This window comes from Eurosta solidaginis, chromosome 3, assembly GCF_040869045.1.
Source record: "Eurosta solidaginis isolate ZX-2024a chromosome 3, ASM4086904v1, whole genome shotgun sequence".
Classification (NCBI taxonomy): Eukaryota; Metazoa; Arthropoda; class Insecta; order Diptera; family Tephritidae; genus Eurosta; species Eurosta solidaginis.
In genome coordinates, this window is record NC_090321.1 from 48,891,751 (window position 1) to 48,907,799 (window position 16,049).

Genomic DNA, 16,049 nt, shown 5'->3' on the forward strand with positions numbered 1-16,049 from the left:
GCAACCTTTCAGGTTGCCAGCGCAATATATAGCTTCTCCAAACCCAATTGTCAACCTCACCTATCCGCGGCGAATCCTGTTTCACTAACAGACGAGGCTCTGGCGACACCAAGCTCCTCATGGAACTTGTGGGTAGGGAGGGAGGGAATGGCCTGAAGGTTTAATGTGGCCATATAAATCGTTCCCGAGATGGTCGGGCTAGCTAGTTGTTGTTGTAGCGATTAGGTTACTCCCCGAAGGCTTTGGGGAGTGTTATCGATGTGATGGTCCTTTGCCGGATACAGATCCGATACGCTCCGGTAACACAGCACCATTAAGGTGCTAGCCCGACCATCTCGGGAACGATATATGTGACCACATTAAACCTTCAAGCCATTCCCTCCCTCCCCACTCCAAATTCCATGAGGAGCTTGGGGTCGCCAGAGCCTCGTCTGTTAGTGAAACAGGATTCGCCGCGGATAGTTGAGGTTGACAATTGGGTTTGGAGAAGCTATATATTACGCTGGCAACCTGAAGGGTTGCGCTACACAGCCCCTTGAATCTGGTATTTTAGTCGCCTCTTACGATAGGAATACCTACCGCGGGTATATTCTGATCCCCTGACCCGCTGAGGTCTTATGTGCAAATCATAAAATTTCTCAGCTGTAACTGCAGATGCACGATTTTATAACTTCTCTCATTGCATACTTTCGGGAGTATCTCAGATATATGCATGTGGTTGTGCGTTGCTTCTCAGCTGCGTATACGTACATATGTGTAGACCAGTGAGCTGCAATTATTCATCTTTTAAGGTTATTAGTGGACTAACCAAAAACTGACTATTAGTGCGTATACAAACAAAGAATATCAAGCACTTATATCCACTAACACACATTTACATAGTCATGCTTCGTAAAATGAATAACCGCCCATAAGTCACGAAGCAGTTCAGTACTCAATTGTCTTATTGAGCAAGTAAGTCAACTGTGTTATACGAAAACACTAATTGGAATAAGTAAGATTTACAGTGCAATAAAATGAATAAAGTCATATCAGTCTTCTGACGCTAGCAACACAACGATGTACACGAAACTAAACTGAATACAGCGCTATAGAAAGAAAAGTAAACTTTACCAAGTAGCGCAACTAACAGCTGATCGCTCAAAATTTGCACACACACACAAACATCACTAATGGCCATATTACGGAAATCTTAGGGAAATTGAAGTTAAATTTTTAAACAGATGTCACGGATATTAGCATCACTAAGTTATCCCATCACTAAGGCGATGCTAAGGCCATGCCAAGCAGTATTTACGTTAATAATCAAATCAAGTATACACATATATAAGGCAGCCCAGAGAGATGTCACACACAGATGCATTTACTTATACGCCTATGTGCGCGCGAGAGACTGTAAACTACAAACATTCACATCAATAATTCAATCTTTATGTATCTACATAAACGAATAAATAATTGCGTCTACACATATGTACCATGTACGAATACGAGCAGCGGAGAGTCAATGCGCAAACACATGCATATATCTGAGAAGTTTGAGAGCTACTGGACTAGTAGATTCTGGAAGCGCCTAAAAGATGTATAAAATTGTGCAATTTTAGTTATAGCTGAGAAGTTTGAGAGCTCATGGACAATGCTAGTACATTCTGGAAAAATGCGAACGAGGAAACCAAAGGGTATAAAAGGCAACAGAAGCACGCGATCTGGCGGCCAATAGTAGAGTTTCATTTGAGTTATCAATCAGTTTGGTTATTAATCCAGCGATTAGCAAAGTATAAGTGTTATTGTGAAGTAATTTAATAAAGGTCATTTTTCCATTATTCAATATTGGAGTTATTTATTCAACAGTTTAGTGATACGAACTCAGCAGAGGATTGCAAATAAGAGGATTTGCAAGTAAATTCGTTACACAGACATAAAATGTTATAATTTTTGAATATATAGCATCTAGGACACCTTAATTGAAGTAATTGAAAGAAAATGTTTGCTTATACTCAAGTATTTAATTATTTTTTCTAAACTTATCTTTAATATTGATGCAATGATTGATCCAATGCAAGTCTGGTCTTCCTACTGTTCTTCATTCCACTCCATTCGAGTGCCTATTTTCACGGCTTGCGAGTGCCTCCCACTCTATTCGCAACATAACCTCGAATTAAGCTGCCAAACTATATAGTAAACAATGTAATAAACGAATTATACAGTGTATTACACACGAAACCAACGTGCTACTGAGTTAAAATGACTATGATTTCAGTTTATACTCAACAATGTCATATATGTATGGGACATATGTGTTGCGGGGCACTCGTATGTATTTTCTATTTTATGTGTTAATCACTCATAGTATTTTTCTCAACTTGACTAAGTACACATTTAGACAGAATTTTTTGGCTCATGTCTAAGTGCACGAATTTTATTAGTACTGAAAGCAGATCTCTGGTGTAGACATAATGATTGATTCGTTTATGTAGTTACAAGTGACTGTCTGCTTTATTGTTGTTGTGACTTTATTTACTTAGCATCAGACTAGGGATGTGAGTATCATACTCGTCACAATATTTAAAAACAAATTCCCCCCCCCCCCCCCCCCCCCCGCCCTAGAACGTAAAAAAGCAAGAAAAATTAAAAATTAGTAAAAATGCGTTTTGTGATAAGAAACTACTATGTAGATTTGTATTATATACTTCATTACAGTCAATACAAAAAACGTTCCCCCCCCTGGAACCGCGCATGATAAAGAAATGTATTTATATATGTACATACTTGTACGCTTTAATCGATAAACTTCTTTTAGTATTGTCACGGATATTAGCATCACTAAATTATCCCATCACTAAGGCGATGCTAAGGCCATGCCAAGCAGTATTTACGTTAATAATTAAATCAAGTATACACATATATAAGGCAGCCCAGAGAGATGTCACACACAGATGCATTTACTTATATGCCTATGTGCGCGCGAGAGACTGTCAATAATTCAATCTTTATGTATCTACATAAACGAATAAATAATTGCGTCTACACATATGTACGTATACGAGCAGCGGAGCGGCAATGCACAAACACATGCATATATCTTATCTGAGTTGTCACAAGAGAGAGCAATAATTTGTGCACGTAGTTGTGGCTGGCGATTTTGTAGCCGAAACAACTAGTAAGTTCTGGAAATCGAAGAGCCTAGAAGTATGCAGCGTAAACTATAAAAGCGGGGCAAGCGAGTAAGAAGTAATTCAGTTTTGATTTGAGTTGTCAAGCAGTTTGATTAAGACGATATCTAGCGAGCAATAGCAGTGTTATTTCGAATAGTAGAGTTTCATTGAGCTATCAATCAGTGTGGTTATTAAGCAAGCTATTCGTTGCACAGTTTGTTATTGTGAAGTACTTTAATAAAGGCCATTTTGCATTATTACAAATTGGAGTTATTTATTCAACAGTTTAGTGATTCGAACTTAGCAGAGGATTGCAAATAAGAGGATTTGCAAGCAAATTCGTTACAGTATTTTTACTGGAAAAGTATTTCTTCATAAATCATATTTCCCTGTTATACTACCTTTAATTTGCGTTGGAAAGTTTCCTGGATAAAGAAGCAGAATATAACTCTAGTTTGGTTCAAATTCACATCCGAAGACTTTACATTTTTGGATGATTTGGTACATTTATTTTCCTCGTTTGGTACAAAATGAAAAAATCCATTTATCATCCCTGCTCTAATATGAATAACAATTAAACCGAGTTTACAAACGAATATTTCTGTTGCTAATTATCGGCGGCCGTCTTAGTGTGATGGTAGCGTGCTCCGCCTACCACACCGAAGAATCTGGGTTCACGCCCGGACAAAGCAATATCAAAGTTTTTCTAAGCTGCGTCGCCCCTCGGAAGTGTTTGGCAAGCACTCCGACTTTTAGCCGGAGTCATTGGTGCCGTATGTCGTATCGCTGTATCCGTGTCCCTAACGTAATCAGCTGTTTATCGTTACGACGGTAAACCAAAACCCAATTGGTTGGCTACGATACGGTTACGACCTTAGCGGCACCAATAATCGATTGCATTGATTCTCATAAGATAGGTCGAATCAGCTGTTATAATGCTACCGATACGGTTACCGATAAAGCACCAATGTCTCTAGCTTTATTTCTGCTATGAAAAGCTCTCAGTGAAAACTAATCTGCCTTGCAGATGCCGTTCGGAGTCGGCATAAAACAAGTAGGTTCTGTCCGCCTATTTGTAAGAAAAAAAGGAGCACGACGCAAATTGGAAGAGAAGCTCGGCCTAAAGTCTCTTCGGCGGTTATTCGCGCCTTACGCATATTTTTTATTTACAAGTATCGGAAATTTCTATTTTGGTGTTACACATTCCATTTCATACGGCAACTCTATTCGTGCAACTTTTTGACATTTCCTTTGAATTTTTTATTCATACACAATTGAGCACCAAATATTCATTATATTGGACATTAAAAATGCTTTTATAAAGCCACTAAGAGCACTCTGGAAGCCTTAGAACCAGGTAAAGATAACAGGCAGAGACACGAAAGGTTCGGTATTTTATCGATCTCTGCTCAGAATGCACATATCAGGAGCTCGCAGAACCCATGTGCATTTGAAAACGGTTATTAAAATACATAAATTATATGAGATAAATCAAACAATAGACATAACTTCTTTTTTTTTATTAATTTAAAGTTTTTGCTTGACAGGAATCCGATTTGCAGGCAAAACAACAACAAAAAATATACAACCTAACAATTGTAACTTGGCAATATTTTACCAGTCGGTAAATCTAACAGGGCAAATTAAAAGGGACTAAATATCTGTAAAATATTTCAGGGTTATTTCATATCCTCGCAAACTTCTGGCAATATTTCTTCTTTCGGTGTTTCCAACTATTACCATAGCAACAATTTGTTTTCCTTTAGCACCAATCGTTCACGTAATCACGTAATTAGTAAATAACTTGTAAGTAATAAAAAAGGTACTTAAAAATAATTTAATATGGGAATGTTTAAAAAAATATCTACATTTTTTAAAACTAAATCAGAAAAAGTTACCATTCTTGTTATTGGTTTAAATAACAGTGGGAAATCGACAATAATAAATCACTTTAAAGCGCCACATGAACAAACAGCCATAGCAGTTCCAACGGTGGGATTTACATTAGAACAGATAAGAAGTAATTTTTTGATTAGCAAAAGTTTATAATTTTCGAAAATAACTATTAATTTAAACAAAGGTGAAGGCGTACTATTCACTATGGTCGATACATCTGGTGCATGGCGTTATAGAAGTTTATGGGAACATCATTTTAAAAACTGTCATGGTATAATATATGTAATCGACTCAAGTGATCGAATGAGATTAGGTAACCTTATTATTTATATATATTATGGTCATTCTTTATCATATTTTGCTTTAATTGGCAAACAAGTCACTATGTTATGCCTAACTATTACAGAGTTGGTCCTAATTTACATACAACGAAATTATCTTCAATTTCGTACTTAACTCCAAGACTTCCCATATACAATTTTAGTGATGCCAATTTTTTTTCATAGGAAAAATATCATCTTTGGTGGGTTATTTCTAATTGGAAGCACGGTAAAAGTCTAGTTGAGGGGTCGACTGCTAATACGCTACCAAAAGTTTCAAGAGAGGGCTCAAACGTCGCGTCTTGACATCAGTATTAATAATCCCAAGGCAGAAAATAAAAATTTTAACTCGTTCAAAAGATATTAACGAAAAACTGAAACATTACCCGCGGGTCCCTTCGAAACCGGGGGTGGTATCCATATCATTTTTGCACAGAACACCTTTCTGCGTTGGGGGCCTTCGGGCGCGCTTTAAAAAATTTACCCTCGTTGAGTCCAGCACCGGTTTGGAGACCGAAACTATATCCGCGCAAAACACTTATGTTCACAATTTTTTTTGTGGGTACCCAACACTACAACAACCACATGAAAACCGCCAACTTCAACTGCAAATATCTCCGAACATTTTGCGCGATTGTGACGATGTTCACTCATGTCAAAACTTATGAACATGAGAAACTTCATTGTGACGCGGCCATCATGTGATTTTTTCTATCTTTTACGATTGGTCATCTTTTTAGTTAATAGCATTTACTCCAATGCAATGGATATTGGTACGTGTTAGTATTAATAAATGTATATTGTTGTATTGATTCATCTGGTAAGAGGGGTTTCTTGGGGTGTTTTGGGTATGAGATATCAATAATTTCTTATTTCAAAGGTGCCACAAGTTTAAATTAAATATTATAAATTGGATATTTCCCGTTCAGCAAGTCGTGTGCCAAATGGTATACAAAAAAAAGTTGGCCGATCGATTTGGTAAGAAATGAGGAAAACGAGAGGGTGGGAAAGTTAGAGAAATAGACGAGGAGGAAAATAAAGGAAATGAGAGAGGGACTGATGGTTTGCTAAAAGGGGGAGTGAGGGTGTAAAGAGCAAATATGAATAAAGACTGAGAGGGTCATCGGAAGGAAATAAAAAAGGTAGCATCATAACATAACGTTTATAAAGTCATATAAAGTAAAATGAGCAATACAAATATTTAAAATTAGTCAGAATGTTTTAGGATAGTATGTTAATTGCTCTGATTTCCATAGTCGTGGTACGAGACGAGCTAGAAATGCTTCTGAAGCACCCCGATCTGGAGACTAGAAACATTCCTATACTATTATACAACAACAAAATGGACTGTGAGGACTCCTTGTCAAGTGTTAAAATAGCAGCTGGTAAGTAATCAAACCAATGGAGCGGTCATTGCTGCCGTTATACCATAGAAATTATATTAAAATATGAAATAGTATGTAATATTTTTTACCTGTTACTGCAGTGGGTTTCGAGTCTTGGTGCTCTACCCACTGCGCTAACTCACACATGCAAGTAACAAATTTAATGTTATCGAACAAAGTGGCAACGTTAAACTCTTCAAATTTAACTGGAGTTTAAACTCGCACTGAAAAGCCCAGCCTTAGATAATGTTTAGGAGACCCATCTAGCAGCAATTGTTGAAGACTCGCAAATGGGTTGTTCTTAATAGCGGAGACACACACCTCTGTTGGTCGTGGTGTATAACCTAAAGCTGAATCAGTTGCGATGAATAGTGGACAAACACCATTTTCGGTCATAGAAGTGGAGAATAACCTAAAAATAAAATGGAGAGTAACATTTCAGTTGCAACTGAGTATAATGAATACAATATTTAGCAGTACTTAATTTCTGCGTATTAATTTCATAAGTTTATGTTTGTTTGTTTTAATGGTGTGTTCAATTTGTACTTATTATTAAGAATTCATGAGTTTAACACCGGCTTATAATAATTAAATGTTCAATTATTATGTTTTCCTTAGAGAAACTGAAAAGAAAGAAAGAAACGTTTACTGGGATATTGCGATGGTACCATTTCCAAAACCGCCAACGAATTCATCATCAGGAAATTCCGTAATGTTATCAATTATTATGATTCGCGGTTCGAATCTCGGTGAAACCTTTGATAATATTACGAAATTACTTGATGATGAATTCGTTTTTCGAAATGGTACCATCGCAATATGCCAGTAAATGTTTCTTTCTTTCTTTTCTGTTTCTCTCAGAAAAACACAATAATTGAACATTCAATTATTATATGCCGGTGTGCATATGTATTAGAGGTTTACGCCGGTCACTTAATCGGCGGCGGCGGCGTAGGCTCTATTATATACCGGCGGCGGCGGCATGGCCGGCGCGCCGACAAACTGATCGGCATAAACCTCTGATTGAATGGCTGGACTTAAGAGTATCACATTGTCCACAACTAATGAATATGGAAATATACTGCTGACGCCAATGGTATTTTTGACGATCTAAAACAATATCATTAACTTGCGGATGAGTATCTGGGGGTCTTGTAAAGCGAAAATTTAGAAAAATAATATTTGGAAAGGTTTTGTTTATATGTATTTAAGGAAGTCGACGATTCGGCCATTTCGGAAAGATCCGCGGTTTTTGCCTCAAAATCTCGTGGATCGCTCAAAAATTTTCGGGAGTAGCTCCTTGCGGAGAGAGGGAGAAATACTAAAAATGGTCACACTTTTGTAGCGTAGTTTCACGAAGGAGCTGTTCTGGGCTAACTCTAATACCCGTCGTCGCCACGATTTCTTTAAATCATTTGTGGATACATGCTGGTCATGCACAAAAGCGACTTACGGTTGCTATCAATTATCCAATAATAGTCATGACTCTCGTGGCACAGTTTTAACGATTAGCATCAATGCTGGCTTATTGTTGATCGCAGCAAAGGGCCCGTCAGTTTTTCGGCTGTTTTTTAGAGCTACAATTCCCGACGTCCGAACAGTAGCAATCCCGACCACCAGTCGCTATCACGTATCCTGGCCCTTACACAATATGCCAGCACAGAAGCCATAGGACTGCGACTTCCAACTCATATCTTCATCGACGTCACTTTTCTAGAAGCTCTAGGTGTAGCTCCGAAGACTTTCTGACGGATGTTTTTGTCGCGCTATGCTTCCGAGTTACACCAAAAAAAAACACCTTGAAACGTTAGGGAGTAACTATTCGGTCATGGATACCGCCCTCCAAATCATAAGCAGTCTAAGTGGATATCATTACGTAACTCATGGGTGGAAATAGTATAATCTTCGGCGCATCTATATAATTTAAACTTTACAAGGACAGTGGATAAAAGTTTAAAAATGTAGACCAAAATTTGCAGAAGTTTGTGTTCGATACATTGACCTCAATAGTCTTCGTTTCCGGCCTTATGATATAAGAACTCCCCTGCAAAAATCGTTGGATCATGTGGTCCACTGGAGTACTTACCAATATACTCCACTGTAATGCAGCAATGGACCAACTCATGTTTCTACACGAACATATTTTTAGCCGATCATTGCTCGTTTTTGACGATTGTAATCACTACACGATGTTTATTGGACTGTGGGTACTCCATGGATTACTCTGATGTAATGCGGAGCTGGAGTATATGGTCCCGTCCTAGGACATCGCAATGTCAATTGAACCATATTTTTTGTATGAATTGTGGTTAATTTTGGAGCACTCGGTTGGTCCATAGCGAGTACTCCATACATGCATGCATGGATTACTCGCCAATTTTGCAGGGTCATTATGGATGACCGCCTTCAGTTTTCAGACAAGTTCGACTCTCCCCTACGTTAGGGTAGTAGAACACCCGGTAATTTGTTCGACTGTCTTGAGAAAGCTTTCGCTTCACTACGTTGTTGATAGGATATATCCAATGTGATTCACTCCAAGGGACTAATTGGGGATAGGGCAGCCCACTTAAGGAAATGTCAAACCGGGAGATTTGGGTGTTGAATGATGAGGTGTGAAAATCAAAATTAAGATTTCAGACGCTATTTTATAGTTAAGCAAATAAAGTGATTCTTCAAACCCTTCTCATACATTTTGAAGACATGTATATGCATGTTAAGTTTGAGCTGAGAATCATTTCAAAGGAGAATTTAAACCACTGGGCTTACTAAAGGATTTTGCATCACTGATTTCGCTTACTCTTTCAGCCAATCGGGATATAAAATGCGGCACCTTTTTCTGGTAACTTGCTTTTTTAACAACTTGAGGACAATTTGAAAATATTTCGACTTGGGACATTTTATTTAAATTCATTGTACGTTATTAATTTTTTGAGAAAATTATGCGAAGTGAGCATTTAAATCTTAATATATAAAAAACACGTGTCATTATGTTTGAGGCCAATGGACTCCTAAATTACGAACCGATTTTGAATTTCTTTTGCACCCCGTGTGTAATTTGATCTAACTTGAAATATAGGATAGGTGACTCGGTGATTAGGATCTCGAGATATAGGCCAAAACGTGGAACCGGGTACCCGTAGAATGTGTTTATAGAATATGGATATCAATTGAAAGCTGTTGATGAGTGTTTTAGTAGAGGGTAATTTTCATACCCCTGGGTGACTAGGGTCTCGAGATATAGGCCAAAACGTGGACCCGGGTCCCCTAGAATGTGTTTATAGAATATGGATATCAAATGAAAGCTGTGGATGAGTGATTTAGCAGAGGGTAATTTTCATACCCTTAGGTGACTAGGGTCTCGAGATATAGGCCAAAACATGGACCCGGGTACCCCTAGAATGTGTATATAGAATATGGATATCAAATGAAAGCTGTTGATGAGTGCTTTAGTACAGAGTAATATATTATGCAGAGACGGACTGGGACTGGGATCAGGATTAGGACTGGGACTGAGACTCGGAGTGGGACTGGGCCTGGGACTGGAATAAAATACATACCACCCTCTGGGACAGGCAATAAGGGATGCAGAAGAATGAGAAGAAATTGAGAGAAGAGAAAATAGAGAAGGAGATTGAGAAAGAGATAGAATGAGACGAAGATGGAGATAGATGAAGCGAAAAAGACGGAGGGAGGAGTGAATAAAAGGATTAGGAAAAAGTGAAGAGGGGGGGAGGGCAGAGTCAGACGGAAAAAGCTTATTAAAATGTATGAAGATAGGCCAAATTTAGGGCAGGACAACGTCTGCCGGGTCTTCTAGTTTATTATATAACTTTTATTCAAAGGTTTTGTTTTAATAACTCGGTGATGCGAAATCCGTGTTAAGCTTCCATTGAAGTCGCCTGTTTTCTCAAATAACTTTTGAACGGTTAGAAAGTGTTAAATTTCGCAATTGGATTTTTATAACTGGCAGTGATGCGCATCCCTTGATACCCCTTTTGACCATATCGGAAATTTTTCGAGATGAACAATAAATGGTTTTAAAAGACTAGAAAATATGGTAACGCGCCGAACGCCGCCGCCGCGCCAATATTTTTGTCATTCGGCGGCGGCGTGCGAAAAACGTCGCAAATCGACGGCGGCGGCGGCGTTTATCGTTTTCAAACATTTTTGTAAGTGAGTGGTATATTGCATTATTTACATATTTTGAAATTCTTGCTCAACTGGCTACTCATATTTCATCTAATAACTAGATTTTAGAAATTGAAGTCAATATATAGTCTGACTTTCTATATACACAATTAAAAGAAAAGCTGATTTGAAACCCAAATGGGCGATTCATGGCACTTCAATTTAATAACGACGAGCAAAAAACAAACCTTTCTTCCATTCTCTGGCCATTGGCGACAGCAGGGATGCACCTTAACGTTAAGCTAATCGTTTATCAAAAAATTTCCACCGTTTCCGTTGAAACACTTCGAAATATTATCGATAAAGAAATTATCAAGATAAATTGTATCTCGTTTTTAACCGAAACGAAAAGCTTTCGTTAACGGTAAAAACGTTAACAAAAACGTGATACTTAAAGTTTGAATTGTGCTGGCAATGCTATAGCCATGGTGAAGCCAGTAAGGTGCTAACAGCGAGCGGACATACACACGAACTCCATGTAATTTGTTTGTGTAATTCGTTGGTGGTAATGTCAAAATACTCTGAGAAATGTTCGTACTGTCAAAATTCATGAGAAAAGTTTCAATCAGCTTGGCTAATGCCTTCACCTTTAATGACTCCGCCATCAATCAGCTTTGCCAGCATAGTTTGAAATTAATAATCAACATAAACGATTTGATTTCGTTTTGATATGGCAGAAAACGAAGCAAAATCACTTCGTTAATTTGACGTTCTTAACGTTAATAAACGAAACGAAATGACTTTGTTTCGTTTATTAACGTTAATTATCGTAACGAAATGATATCGGTTCGTTGGTTAAGCATGCCTGGGCGACAGCCATTCTCCCCACAAATCACCTAGCCAGATTGCGCATTCACGAGTTCAAAATTGCTTCGTTCTGAGCATCTACACTTGACTGCTTGAGCGAATGAAAGAAAGAGAGAAAAAACAAGAGCTAAAGGAAAATGACGTAAAAATTGCGTATAAAAAACAGCTGAACCAATAGGGGGACTCATGTAACCGTATCAATTTATCTAGTGCGTAAACGAGCTGTCAAATTTTGTATGAAAAATCATTTACACAATAGGGGTACTCATGTAACCGTATAAATGCCTTATAAAGTGTGTAAACGTATAAATTTATCTAGTGCGTAAACCAGCTGTCAAATTTTGTATGAAAAATCATTTACACAATTTGTATAAATTTACGCGCACATTTCATTGTGTAAACGCGATAAACTCAAAGAAATGCAACCTTGCAGACATTACAGCAGGCATTTTCATCAGAAATCTCCAACATCAGCAAGTAAAGGCGTTTTAGTTTTGATTTTTCACTTAATCTTGGCATTTTTTAATTTGTATAACAATCAAAAAAAAATTGTTTGGCAAAAATACAGCTGATAAACAACCAAGTTTATCAAGAGTATTACTAGGTGCGTTCATATAACAGCGTGTGTAAATGGATATAATTTTACACCTTATAAGTTTATATGCTTTCATGAGTCCCCCTAATTTGTATAAATTTACGCGCACATTTCATTGTGTAAACGCGGTAAACTCAAAGGAATGCAACCTTGCAGACATTACAGCAGGCATTTTCATCAGAAATCTCCAATATCAGCAAGTAAAGGCGTTTTAGTTTTGATTTTTCACTTGATCTTGGCATTTTTTAATTTGTACAACAATCAAAAAAATTTTGTTTGGCAATAATACAGCTGATAAACAATCAAGTTTATCAAGAGTATTACTAGGTGCGTTCATATAACAGCGTGTGTAAATGGATATAATTTTACACCTTATAAGTTTATATGCTTTCATGAGTCCCCTTATGTTTATATACGCAATCTTGTGTTTTGTGTGATTTGTGCATTCTCCCTGTCAGCTATTCTTTGACAGATATGGCAATGGAGGAATAGAAAGATTTTTCACTTGTATAAATTCACATTGATTATTACTGCTAAATTTCAGTATGCATTATACTCAGTTGCAGCTGAAATGTGTCTCACAATTTTATCTCTACACTATTCTCCACTAAAAAAACACGGCTATTGCTGACTTATAGCGCTTTCAACGCCTCAAAGCAGATCGACGCGGCAAGATTTCTATGTGAATTTGGCCTGACTAGCTACGAATTTTCAAAAATTTGTAAGGTCAACGAAAACAGCACAATACATCGGAGCTAGTTCAACTGGCTTTAAATATGAATACACTCTTGAAAAGTTAACCCTAGTGAGATAACGTACGTCTGTGAGACGTACTCGTTTTAATTTTGCTCTCAGTCTCCCACAATCGTAAAGAGAGAACATTCTCAATCTCAGTTTTCTCAGCTACCATTACCAGCTTGTCAGTGGGGGTGTTTTTCAATAGTAACTTTTTTGTTTTCTGAAATATATACGATTGTTTTTTAAAAATACTAGTCAGAGACGTATCGTTATCTTTTACGTGACTACAAATTCTATATGTAATTTTTGCCTAAAATGGTAATTTTAGCTGATATTTTTTTAAGTATAGTTTAAAATAGTTAATTCATTCAATAGAAGTACAAAAAATGTATTTTACTTTAATTTTTTTGCTATAAACTGAGGTCCTTCCAAAAAGACTAATTTTTGTAAGGATAAGTCCAAGACAAGTCAAACTAAATTTTTAATATATTAAAAAAACAATATTTTTCTTTAAAAAACATTTAAAACAAGTGAATATGTATCAAATAAATGATAAAAAAAAAATGTTAGTTTTTATCTTTAGGGTCCAGACTTGAACACATCTCTCAGACGTACGTTATCTTTCTAGGGTAAAAAAATAACGTTATCTTCCTAGGGTTAATGAAAGTTTTTGACACAATTTTCAAATTTATATGGTGATTTTTAAATATTTGTGAAGAGCAAATGGATATCAAAATTTAGGAAGATTTTGTTTTCGGGCTTCAGAGTTATTTTTATAAAATATTTAAATTCGCACCCGCGTATGAAATCGTAAACAAATACATAGCTAATTTTGTAGAAAATTATATCGGTGGCCGTAAGATAATAAAAAGTTAATGATTTGACGACAGAGTAGAAGCTATAATAGCTGTGTTTTTTTTCTTACAACACAACTTATAGCGAGCCCTCTTTATTATAACCTACTTATTGCCGCATAGCCATAGTCAAAATAAAATAGGTTTTAAATTAAAAGCCAAATTAAACTTCCTTAACCCTAACGCCATAGTCCCATATCCATAACCCTAACCCATATCCATAACCATCTCAATGTGATCGATTAATGGTGCCTTAACCTAAAAATCGTGAAAATTTCATAAAAATGATGAAAACGGAAAAAATTACAAACATATTCCACAAAAAATAAGTATCTTAGTCATAACGTATCCAAAACAATGAAGAAAATCTAAAAAAAGTTATTAAATTCACCAACTCAAATATTTTTAGGTTATGGATATGGCGAGAAACCAAAAACCAATTGAATGGCTATGGCGTTAGCGTTATGGTATGGCACCATTAATCGATTACATTCCTTTCCATAAGGTAGGTTCGATCAGCTGATTTATCTGGTTATGGCTTTATGGTTATAAGTCACCATTAATTCGCCCTTAAGTTGCAGCTTAAGATAGCTCATAGAAAATTGTGTCAAAAAGTTGCAACTAAATTTAAAACCTATTTTATTTTGATTATGACTATGCGCCATTATATTTAAACAAGGGCTTTTTAAAAATATAGTTAAAGATAAAAAATGTTTATTAATTTTGATTCATATATAAGCATTGGGCCTACACGACATCGAAGATAAGCCATGGCATATAACTCCCAGCAATGCAATGACAGGAGAAGGTTTGGAAGATGGCGTCCATTGGTTAGTGCAACAAATTAAATCTATGAGCTCTCATAACAAAAAAATTAAGTACTAGAAGTAGTGTACAAACCGAGGGAAATGATACAGTACTAATAATATTAATCTAATTAAAAAAAAATTTATTTTGAATATTTCTTAAATAAATCGATAAATGTAATGGAGTAATACCATGGTTTCCAATAAATTTTTCCCGTTCAACCGAAGTTGATTAAAAAATTAAGCGATGTCAAAAGTGAGTATAGCCCCCATTACTGATAATTAGCATAGACTTGACTTGACTTGGCGTAAACTTGGCAACTTAGCCACGATTATACTCCACTTGGCGCATACAATCTGGCATTATAATCAGCGTTGAAATTTATTTTTAAATAAATGTCAATTTGTATCTCAAAATGTAAACGTCACTTAGAACTTACATAGAAAATCAAAATTCAACAGACTTCTAAGTGAAGTTAAGTGTTGCCAAATTTTGAGTAATCAGTAACATCCAATGTTCATTTAACAGAACTGTAAGTGACAGTTCTCAAGTCAAGTCAAGTCTATGCTAAGTATCAGTAATGGAGCCTTATGTCAGTCGTTAAGTGCATAGTGTACAAGTACAACCCTACAAGAAACGCTGATAGTTTTACTAATACACTCACACTTGTAATTGACAATGCTGATCCTGCGATGACGTAAACATTGATACTCAAATTTATGTATGTTCCTTTGATCGCTCACGCATGTCCGCATGTTCCCAACGACAGCCTATAATCATGAAAAAGGACTCAAACTGGGAAAGCTTCTGACACCTGGTACAGAACAAAAGAACATACAGCAGATACCATTATGCATGTGAGACAGATACATAATTCTCAACGGAATTTTATGTATGCGAGAACAGTTTATCCGATTTAATCATGTTGTCACTACTGACTGTCATATGACAATCAAATGATTATCACGGTTGTTTTGTTATTTTTTAAATTCCGCCATTTTTAGCCGACGAAAACCATATAAAAAATAAGTTTAAAAAATGAAAAAGAGAGCATTTCAAAGCTCCATGCTAAAAGAAAAAAATCGAAAATAATATTAAAAAATACCAAAATCTGTCGGAATGTATGGGGCGCACTCAAAAAATTTATACGCGAAAAATAATAGTGGTTAGTGGTGATTCATTTTTGAATGTGTTTCCGCATGAGGAAAGCGCTCTTCTGTTGTTTTGGTATTTTCTGAATTTAAATTGAACATTCTGAACTCGAATTCTTATAAAACTATTCATTTTAAACAAATAAGAAACAC

At 36.4% G+C, this 16,049-nt stretch overlaps 1 protein-coding gene across 1 annotated transcript; it reads left to right on the forward strand.

Moving 5' to 3' along the window:
* Positions 1–4,982: 4,982 nt before the first annotated feature.
* On the forward strand, positions 4,983–14,933 carry Arl6 (ADP ribosylation factor-like 6). The gene is made up of 4 exons (XM_067771606.1): positions 4,983–5,175; positions 5,236–5,364; positions 6,628–6,756; positions 14,678–14,933. The coding sequence occupies exons 1-4, from the start codon at positions 4,998–5,000 to the stop codon at positions 14,821–14,823; spliced, it is 582 nt and encodes a 193-aa protein (XP_067627707.1). The 5' UTR covers positions 4,983–4,997; the 3' UTR covers positions 14,824–14,933.
* Positions 14,934–16,049: the final 1,116 nt, after the last annotated feature.

Bases quoted from the DNA above. Each gene is read 5' to 3' on its own strand.
- Arl6 (XM_067771606.1), top strand. From the start codon at position 4,998: ATGGGAATGTTTAAAAAAATATCTACATTTTTTAAAACTAAATCAGAA. The intron at 5,176-5,235 runs GTAATTTTTTGA...ATTTAAACAAAG, and splicing joins TACATTAGAACAGATAAGAA to GTGAAGGCGTACTATTCACT. The intron at 5,365-6,627 runs GTAACCTTATTA...TGATTTCCATAG, and splicing joins AAGTGATCGAATGAGATTAG to TCGTGGTACGAGACGAGCTA.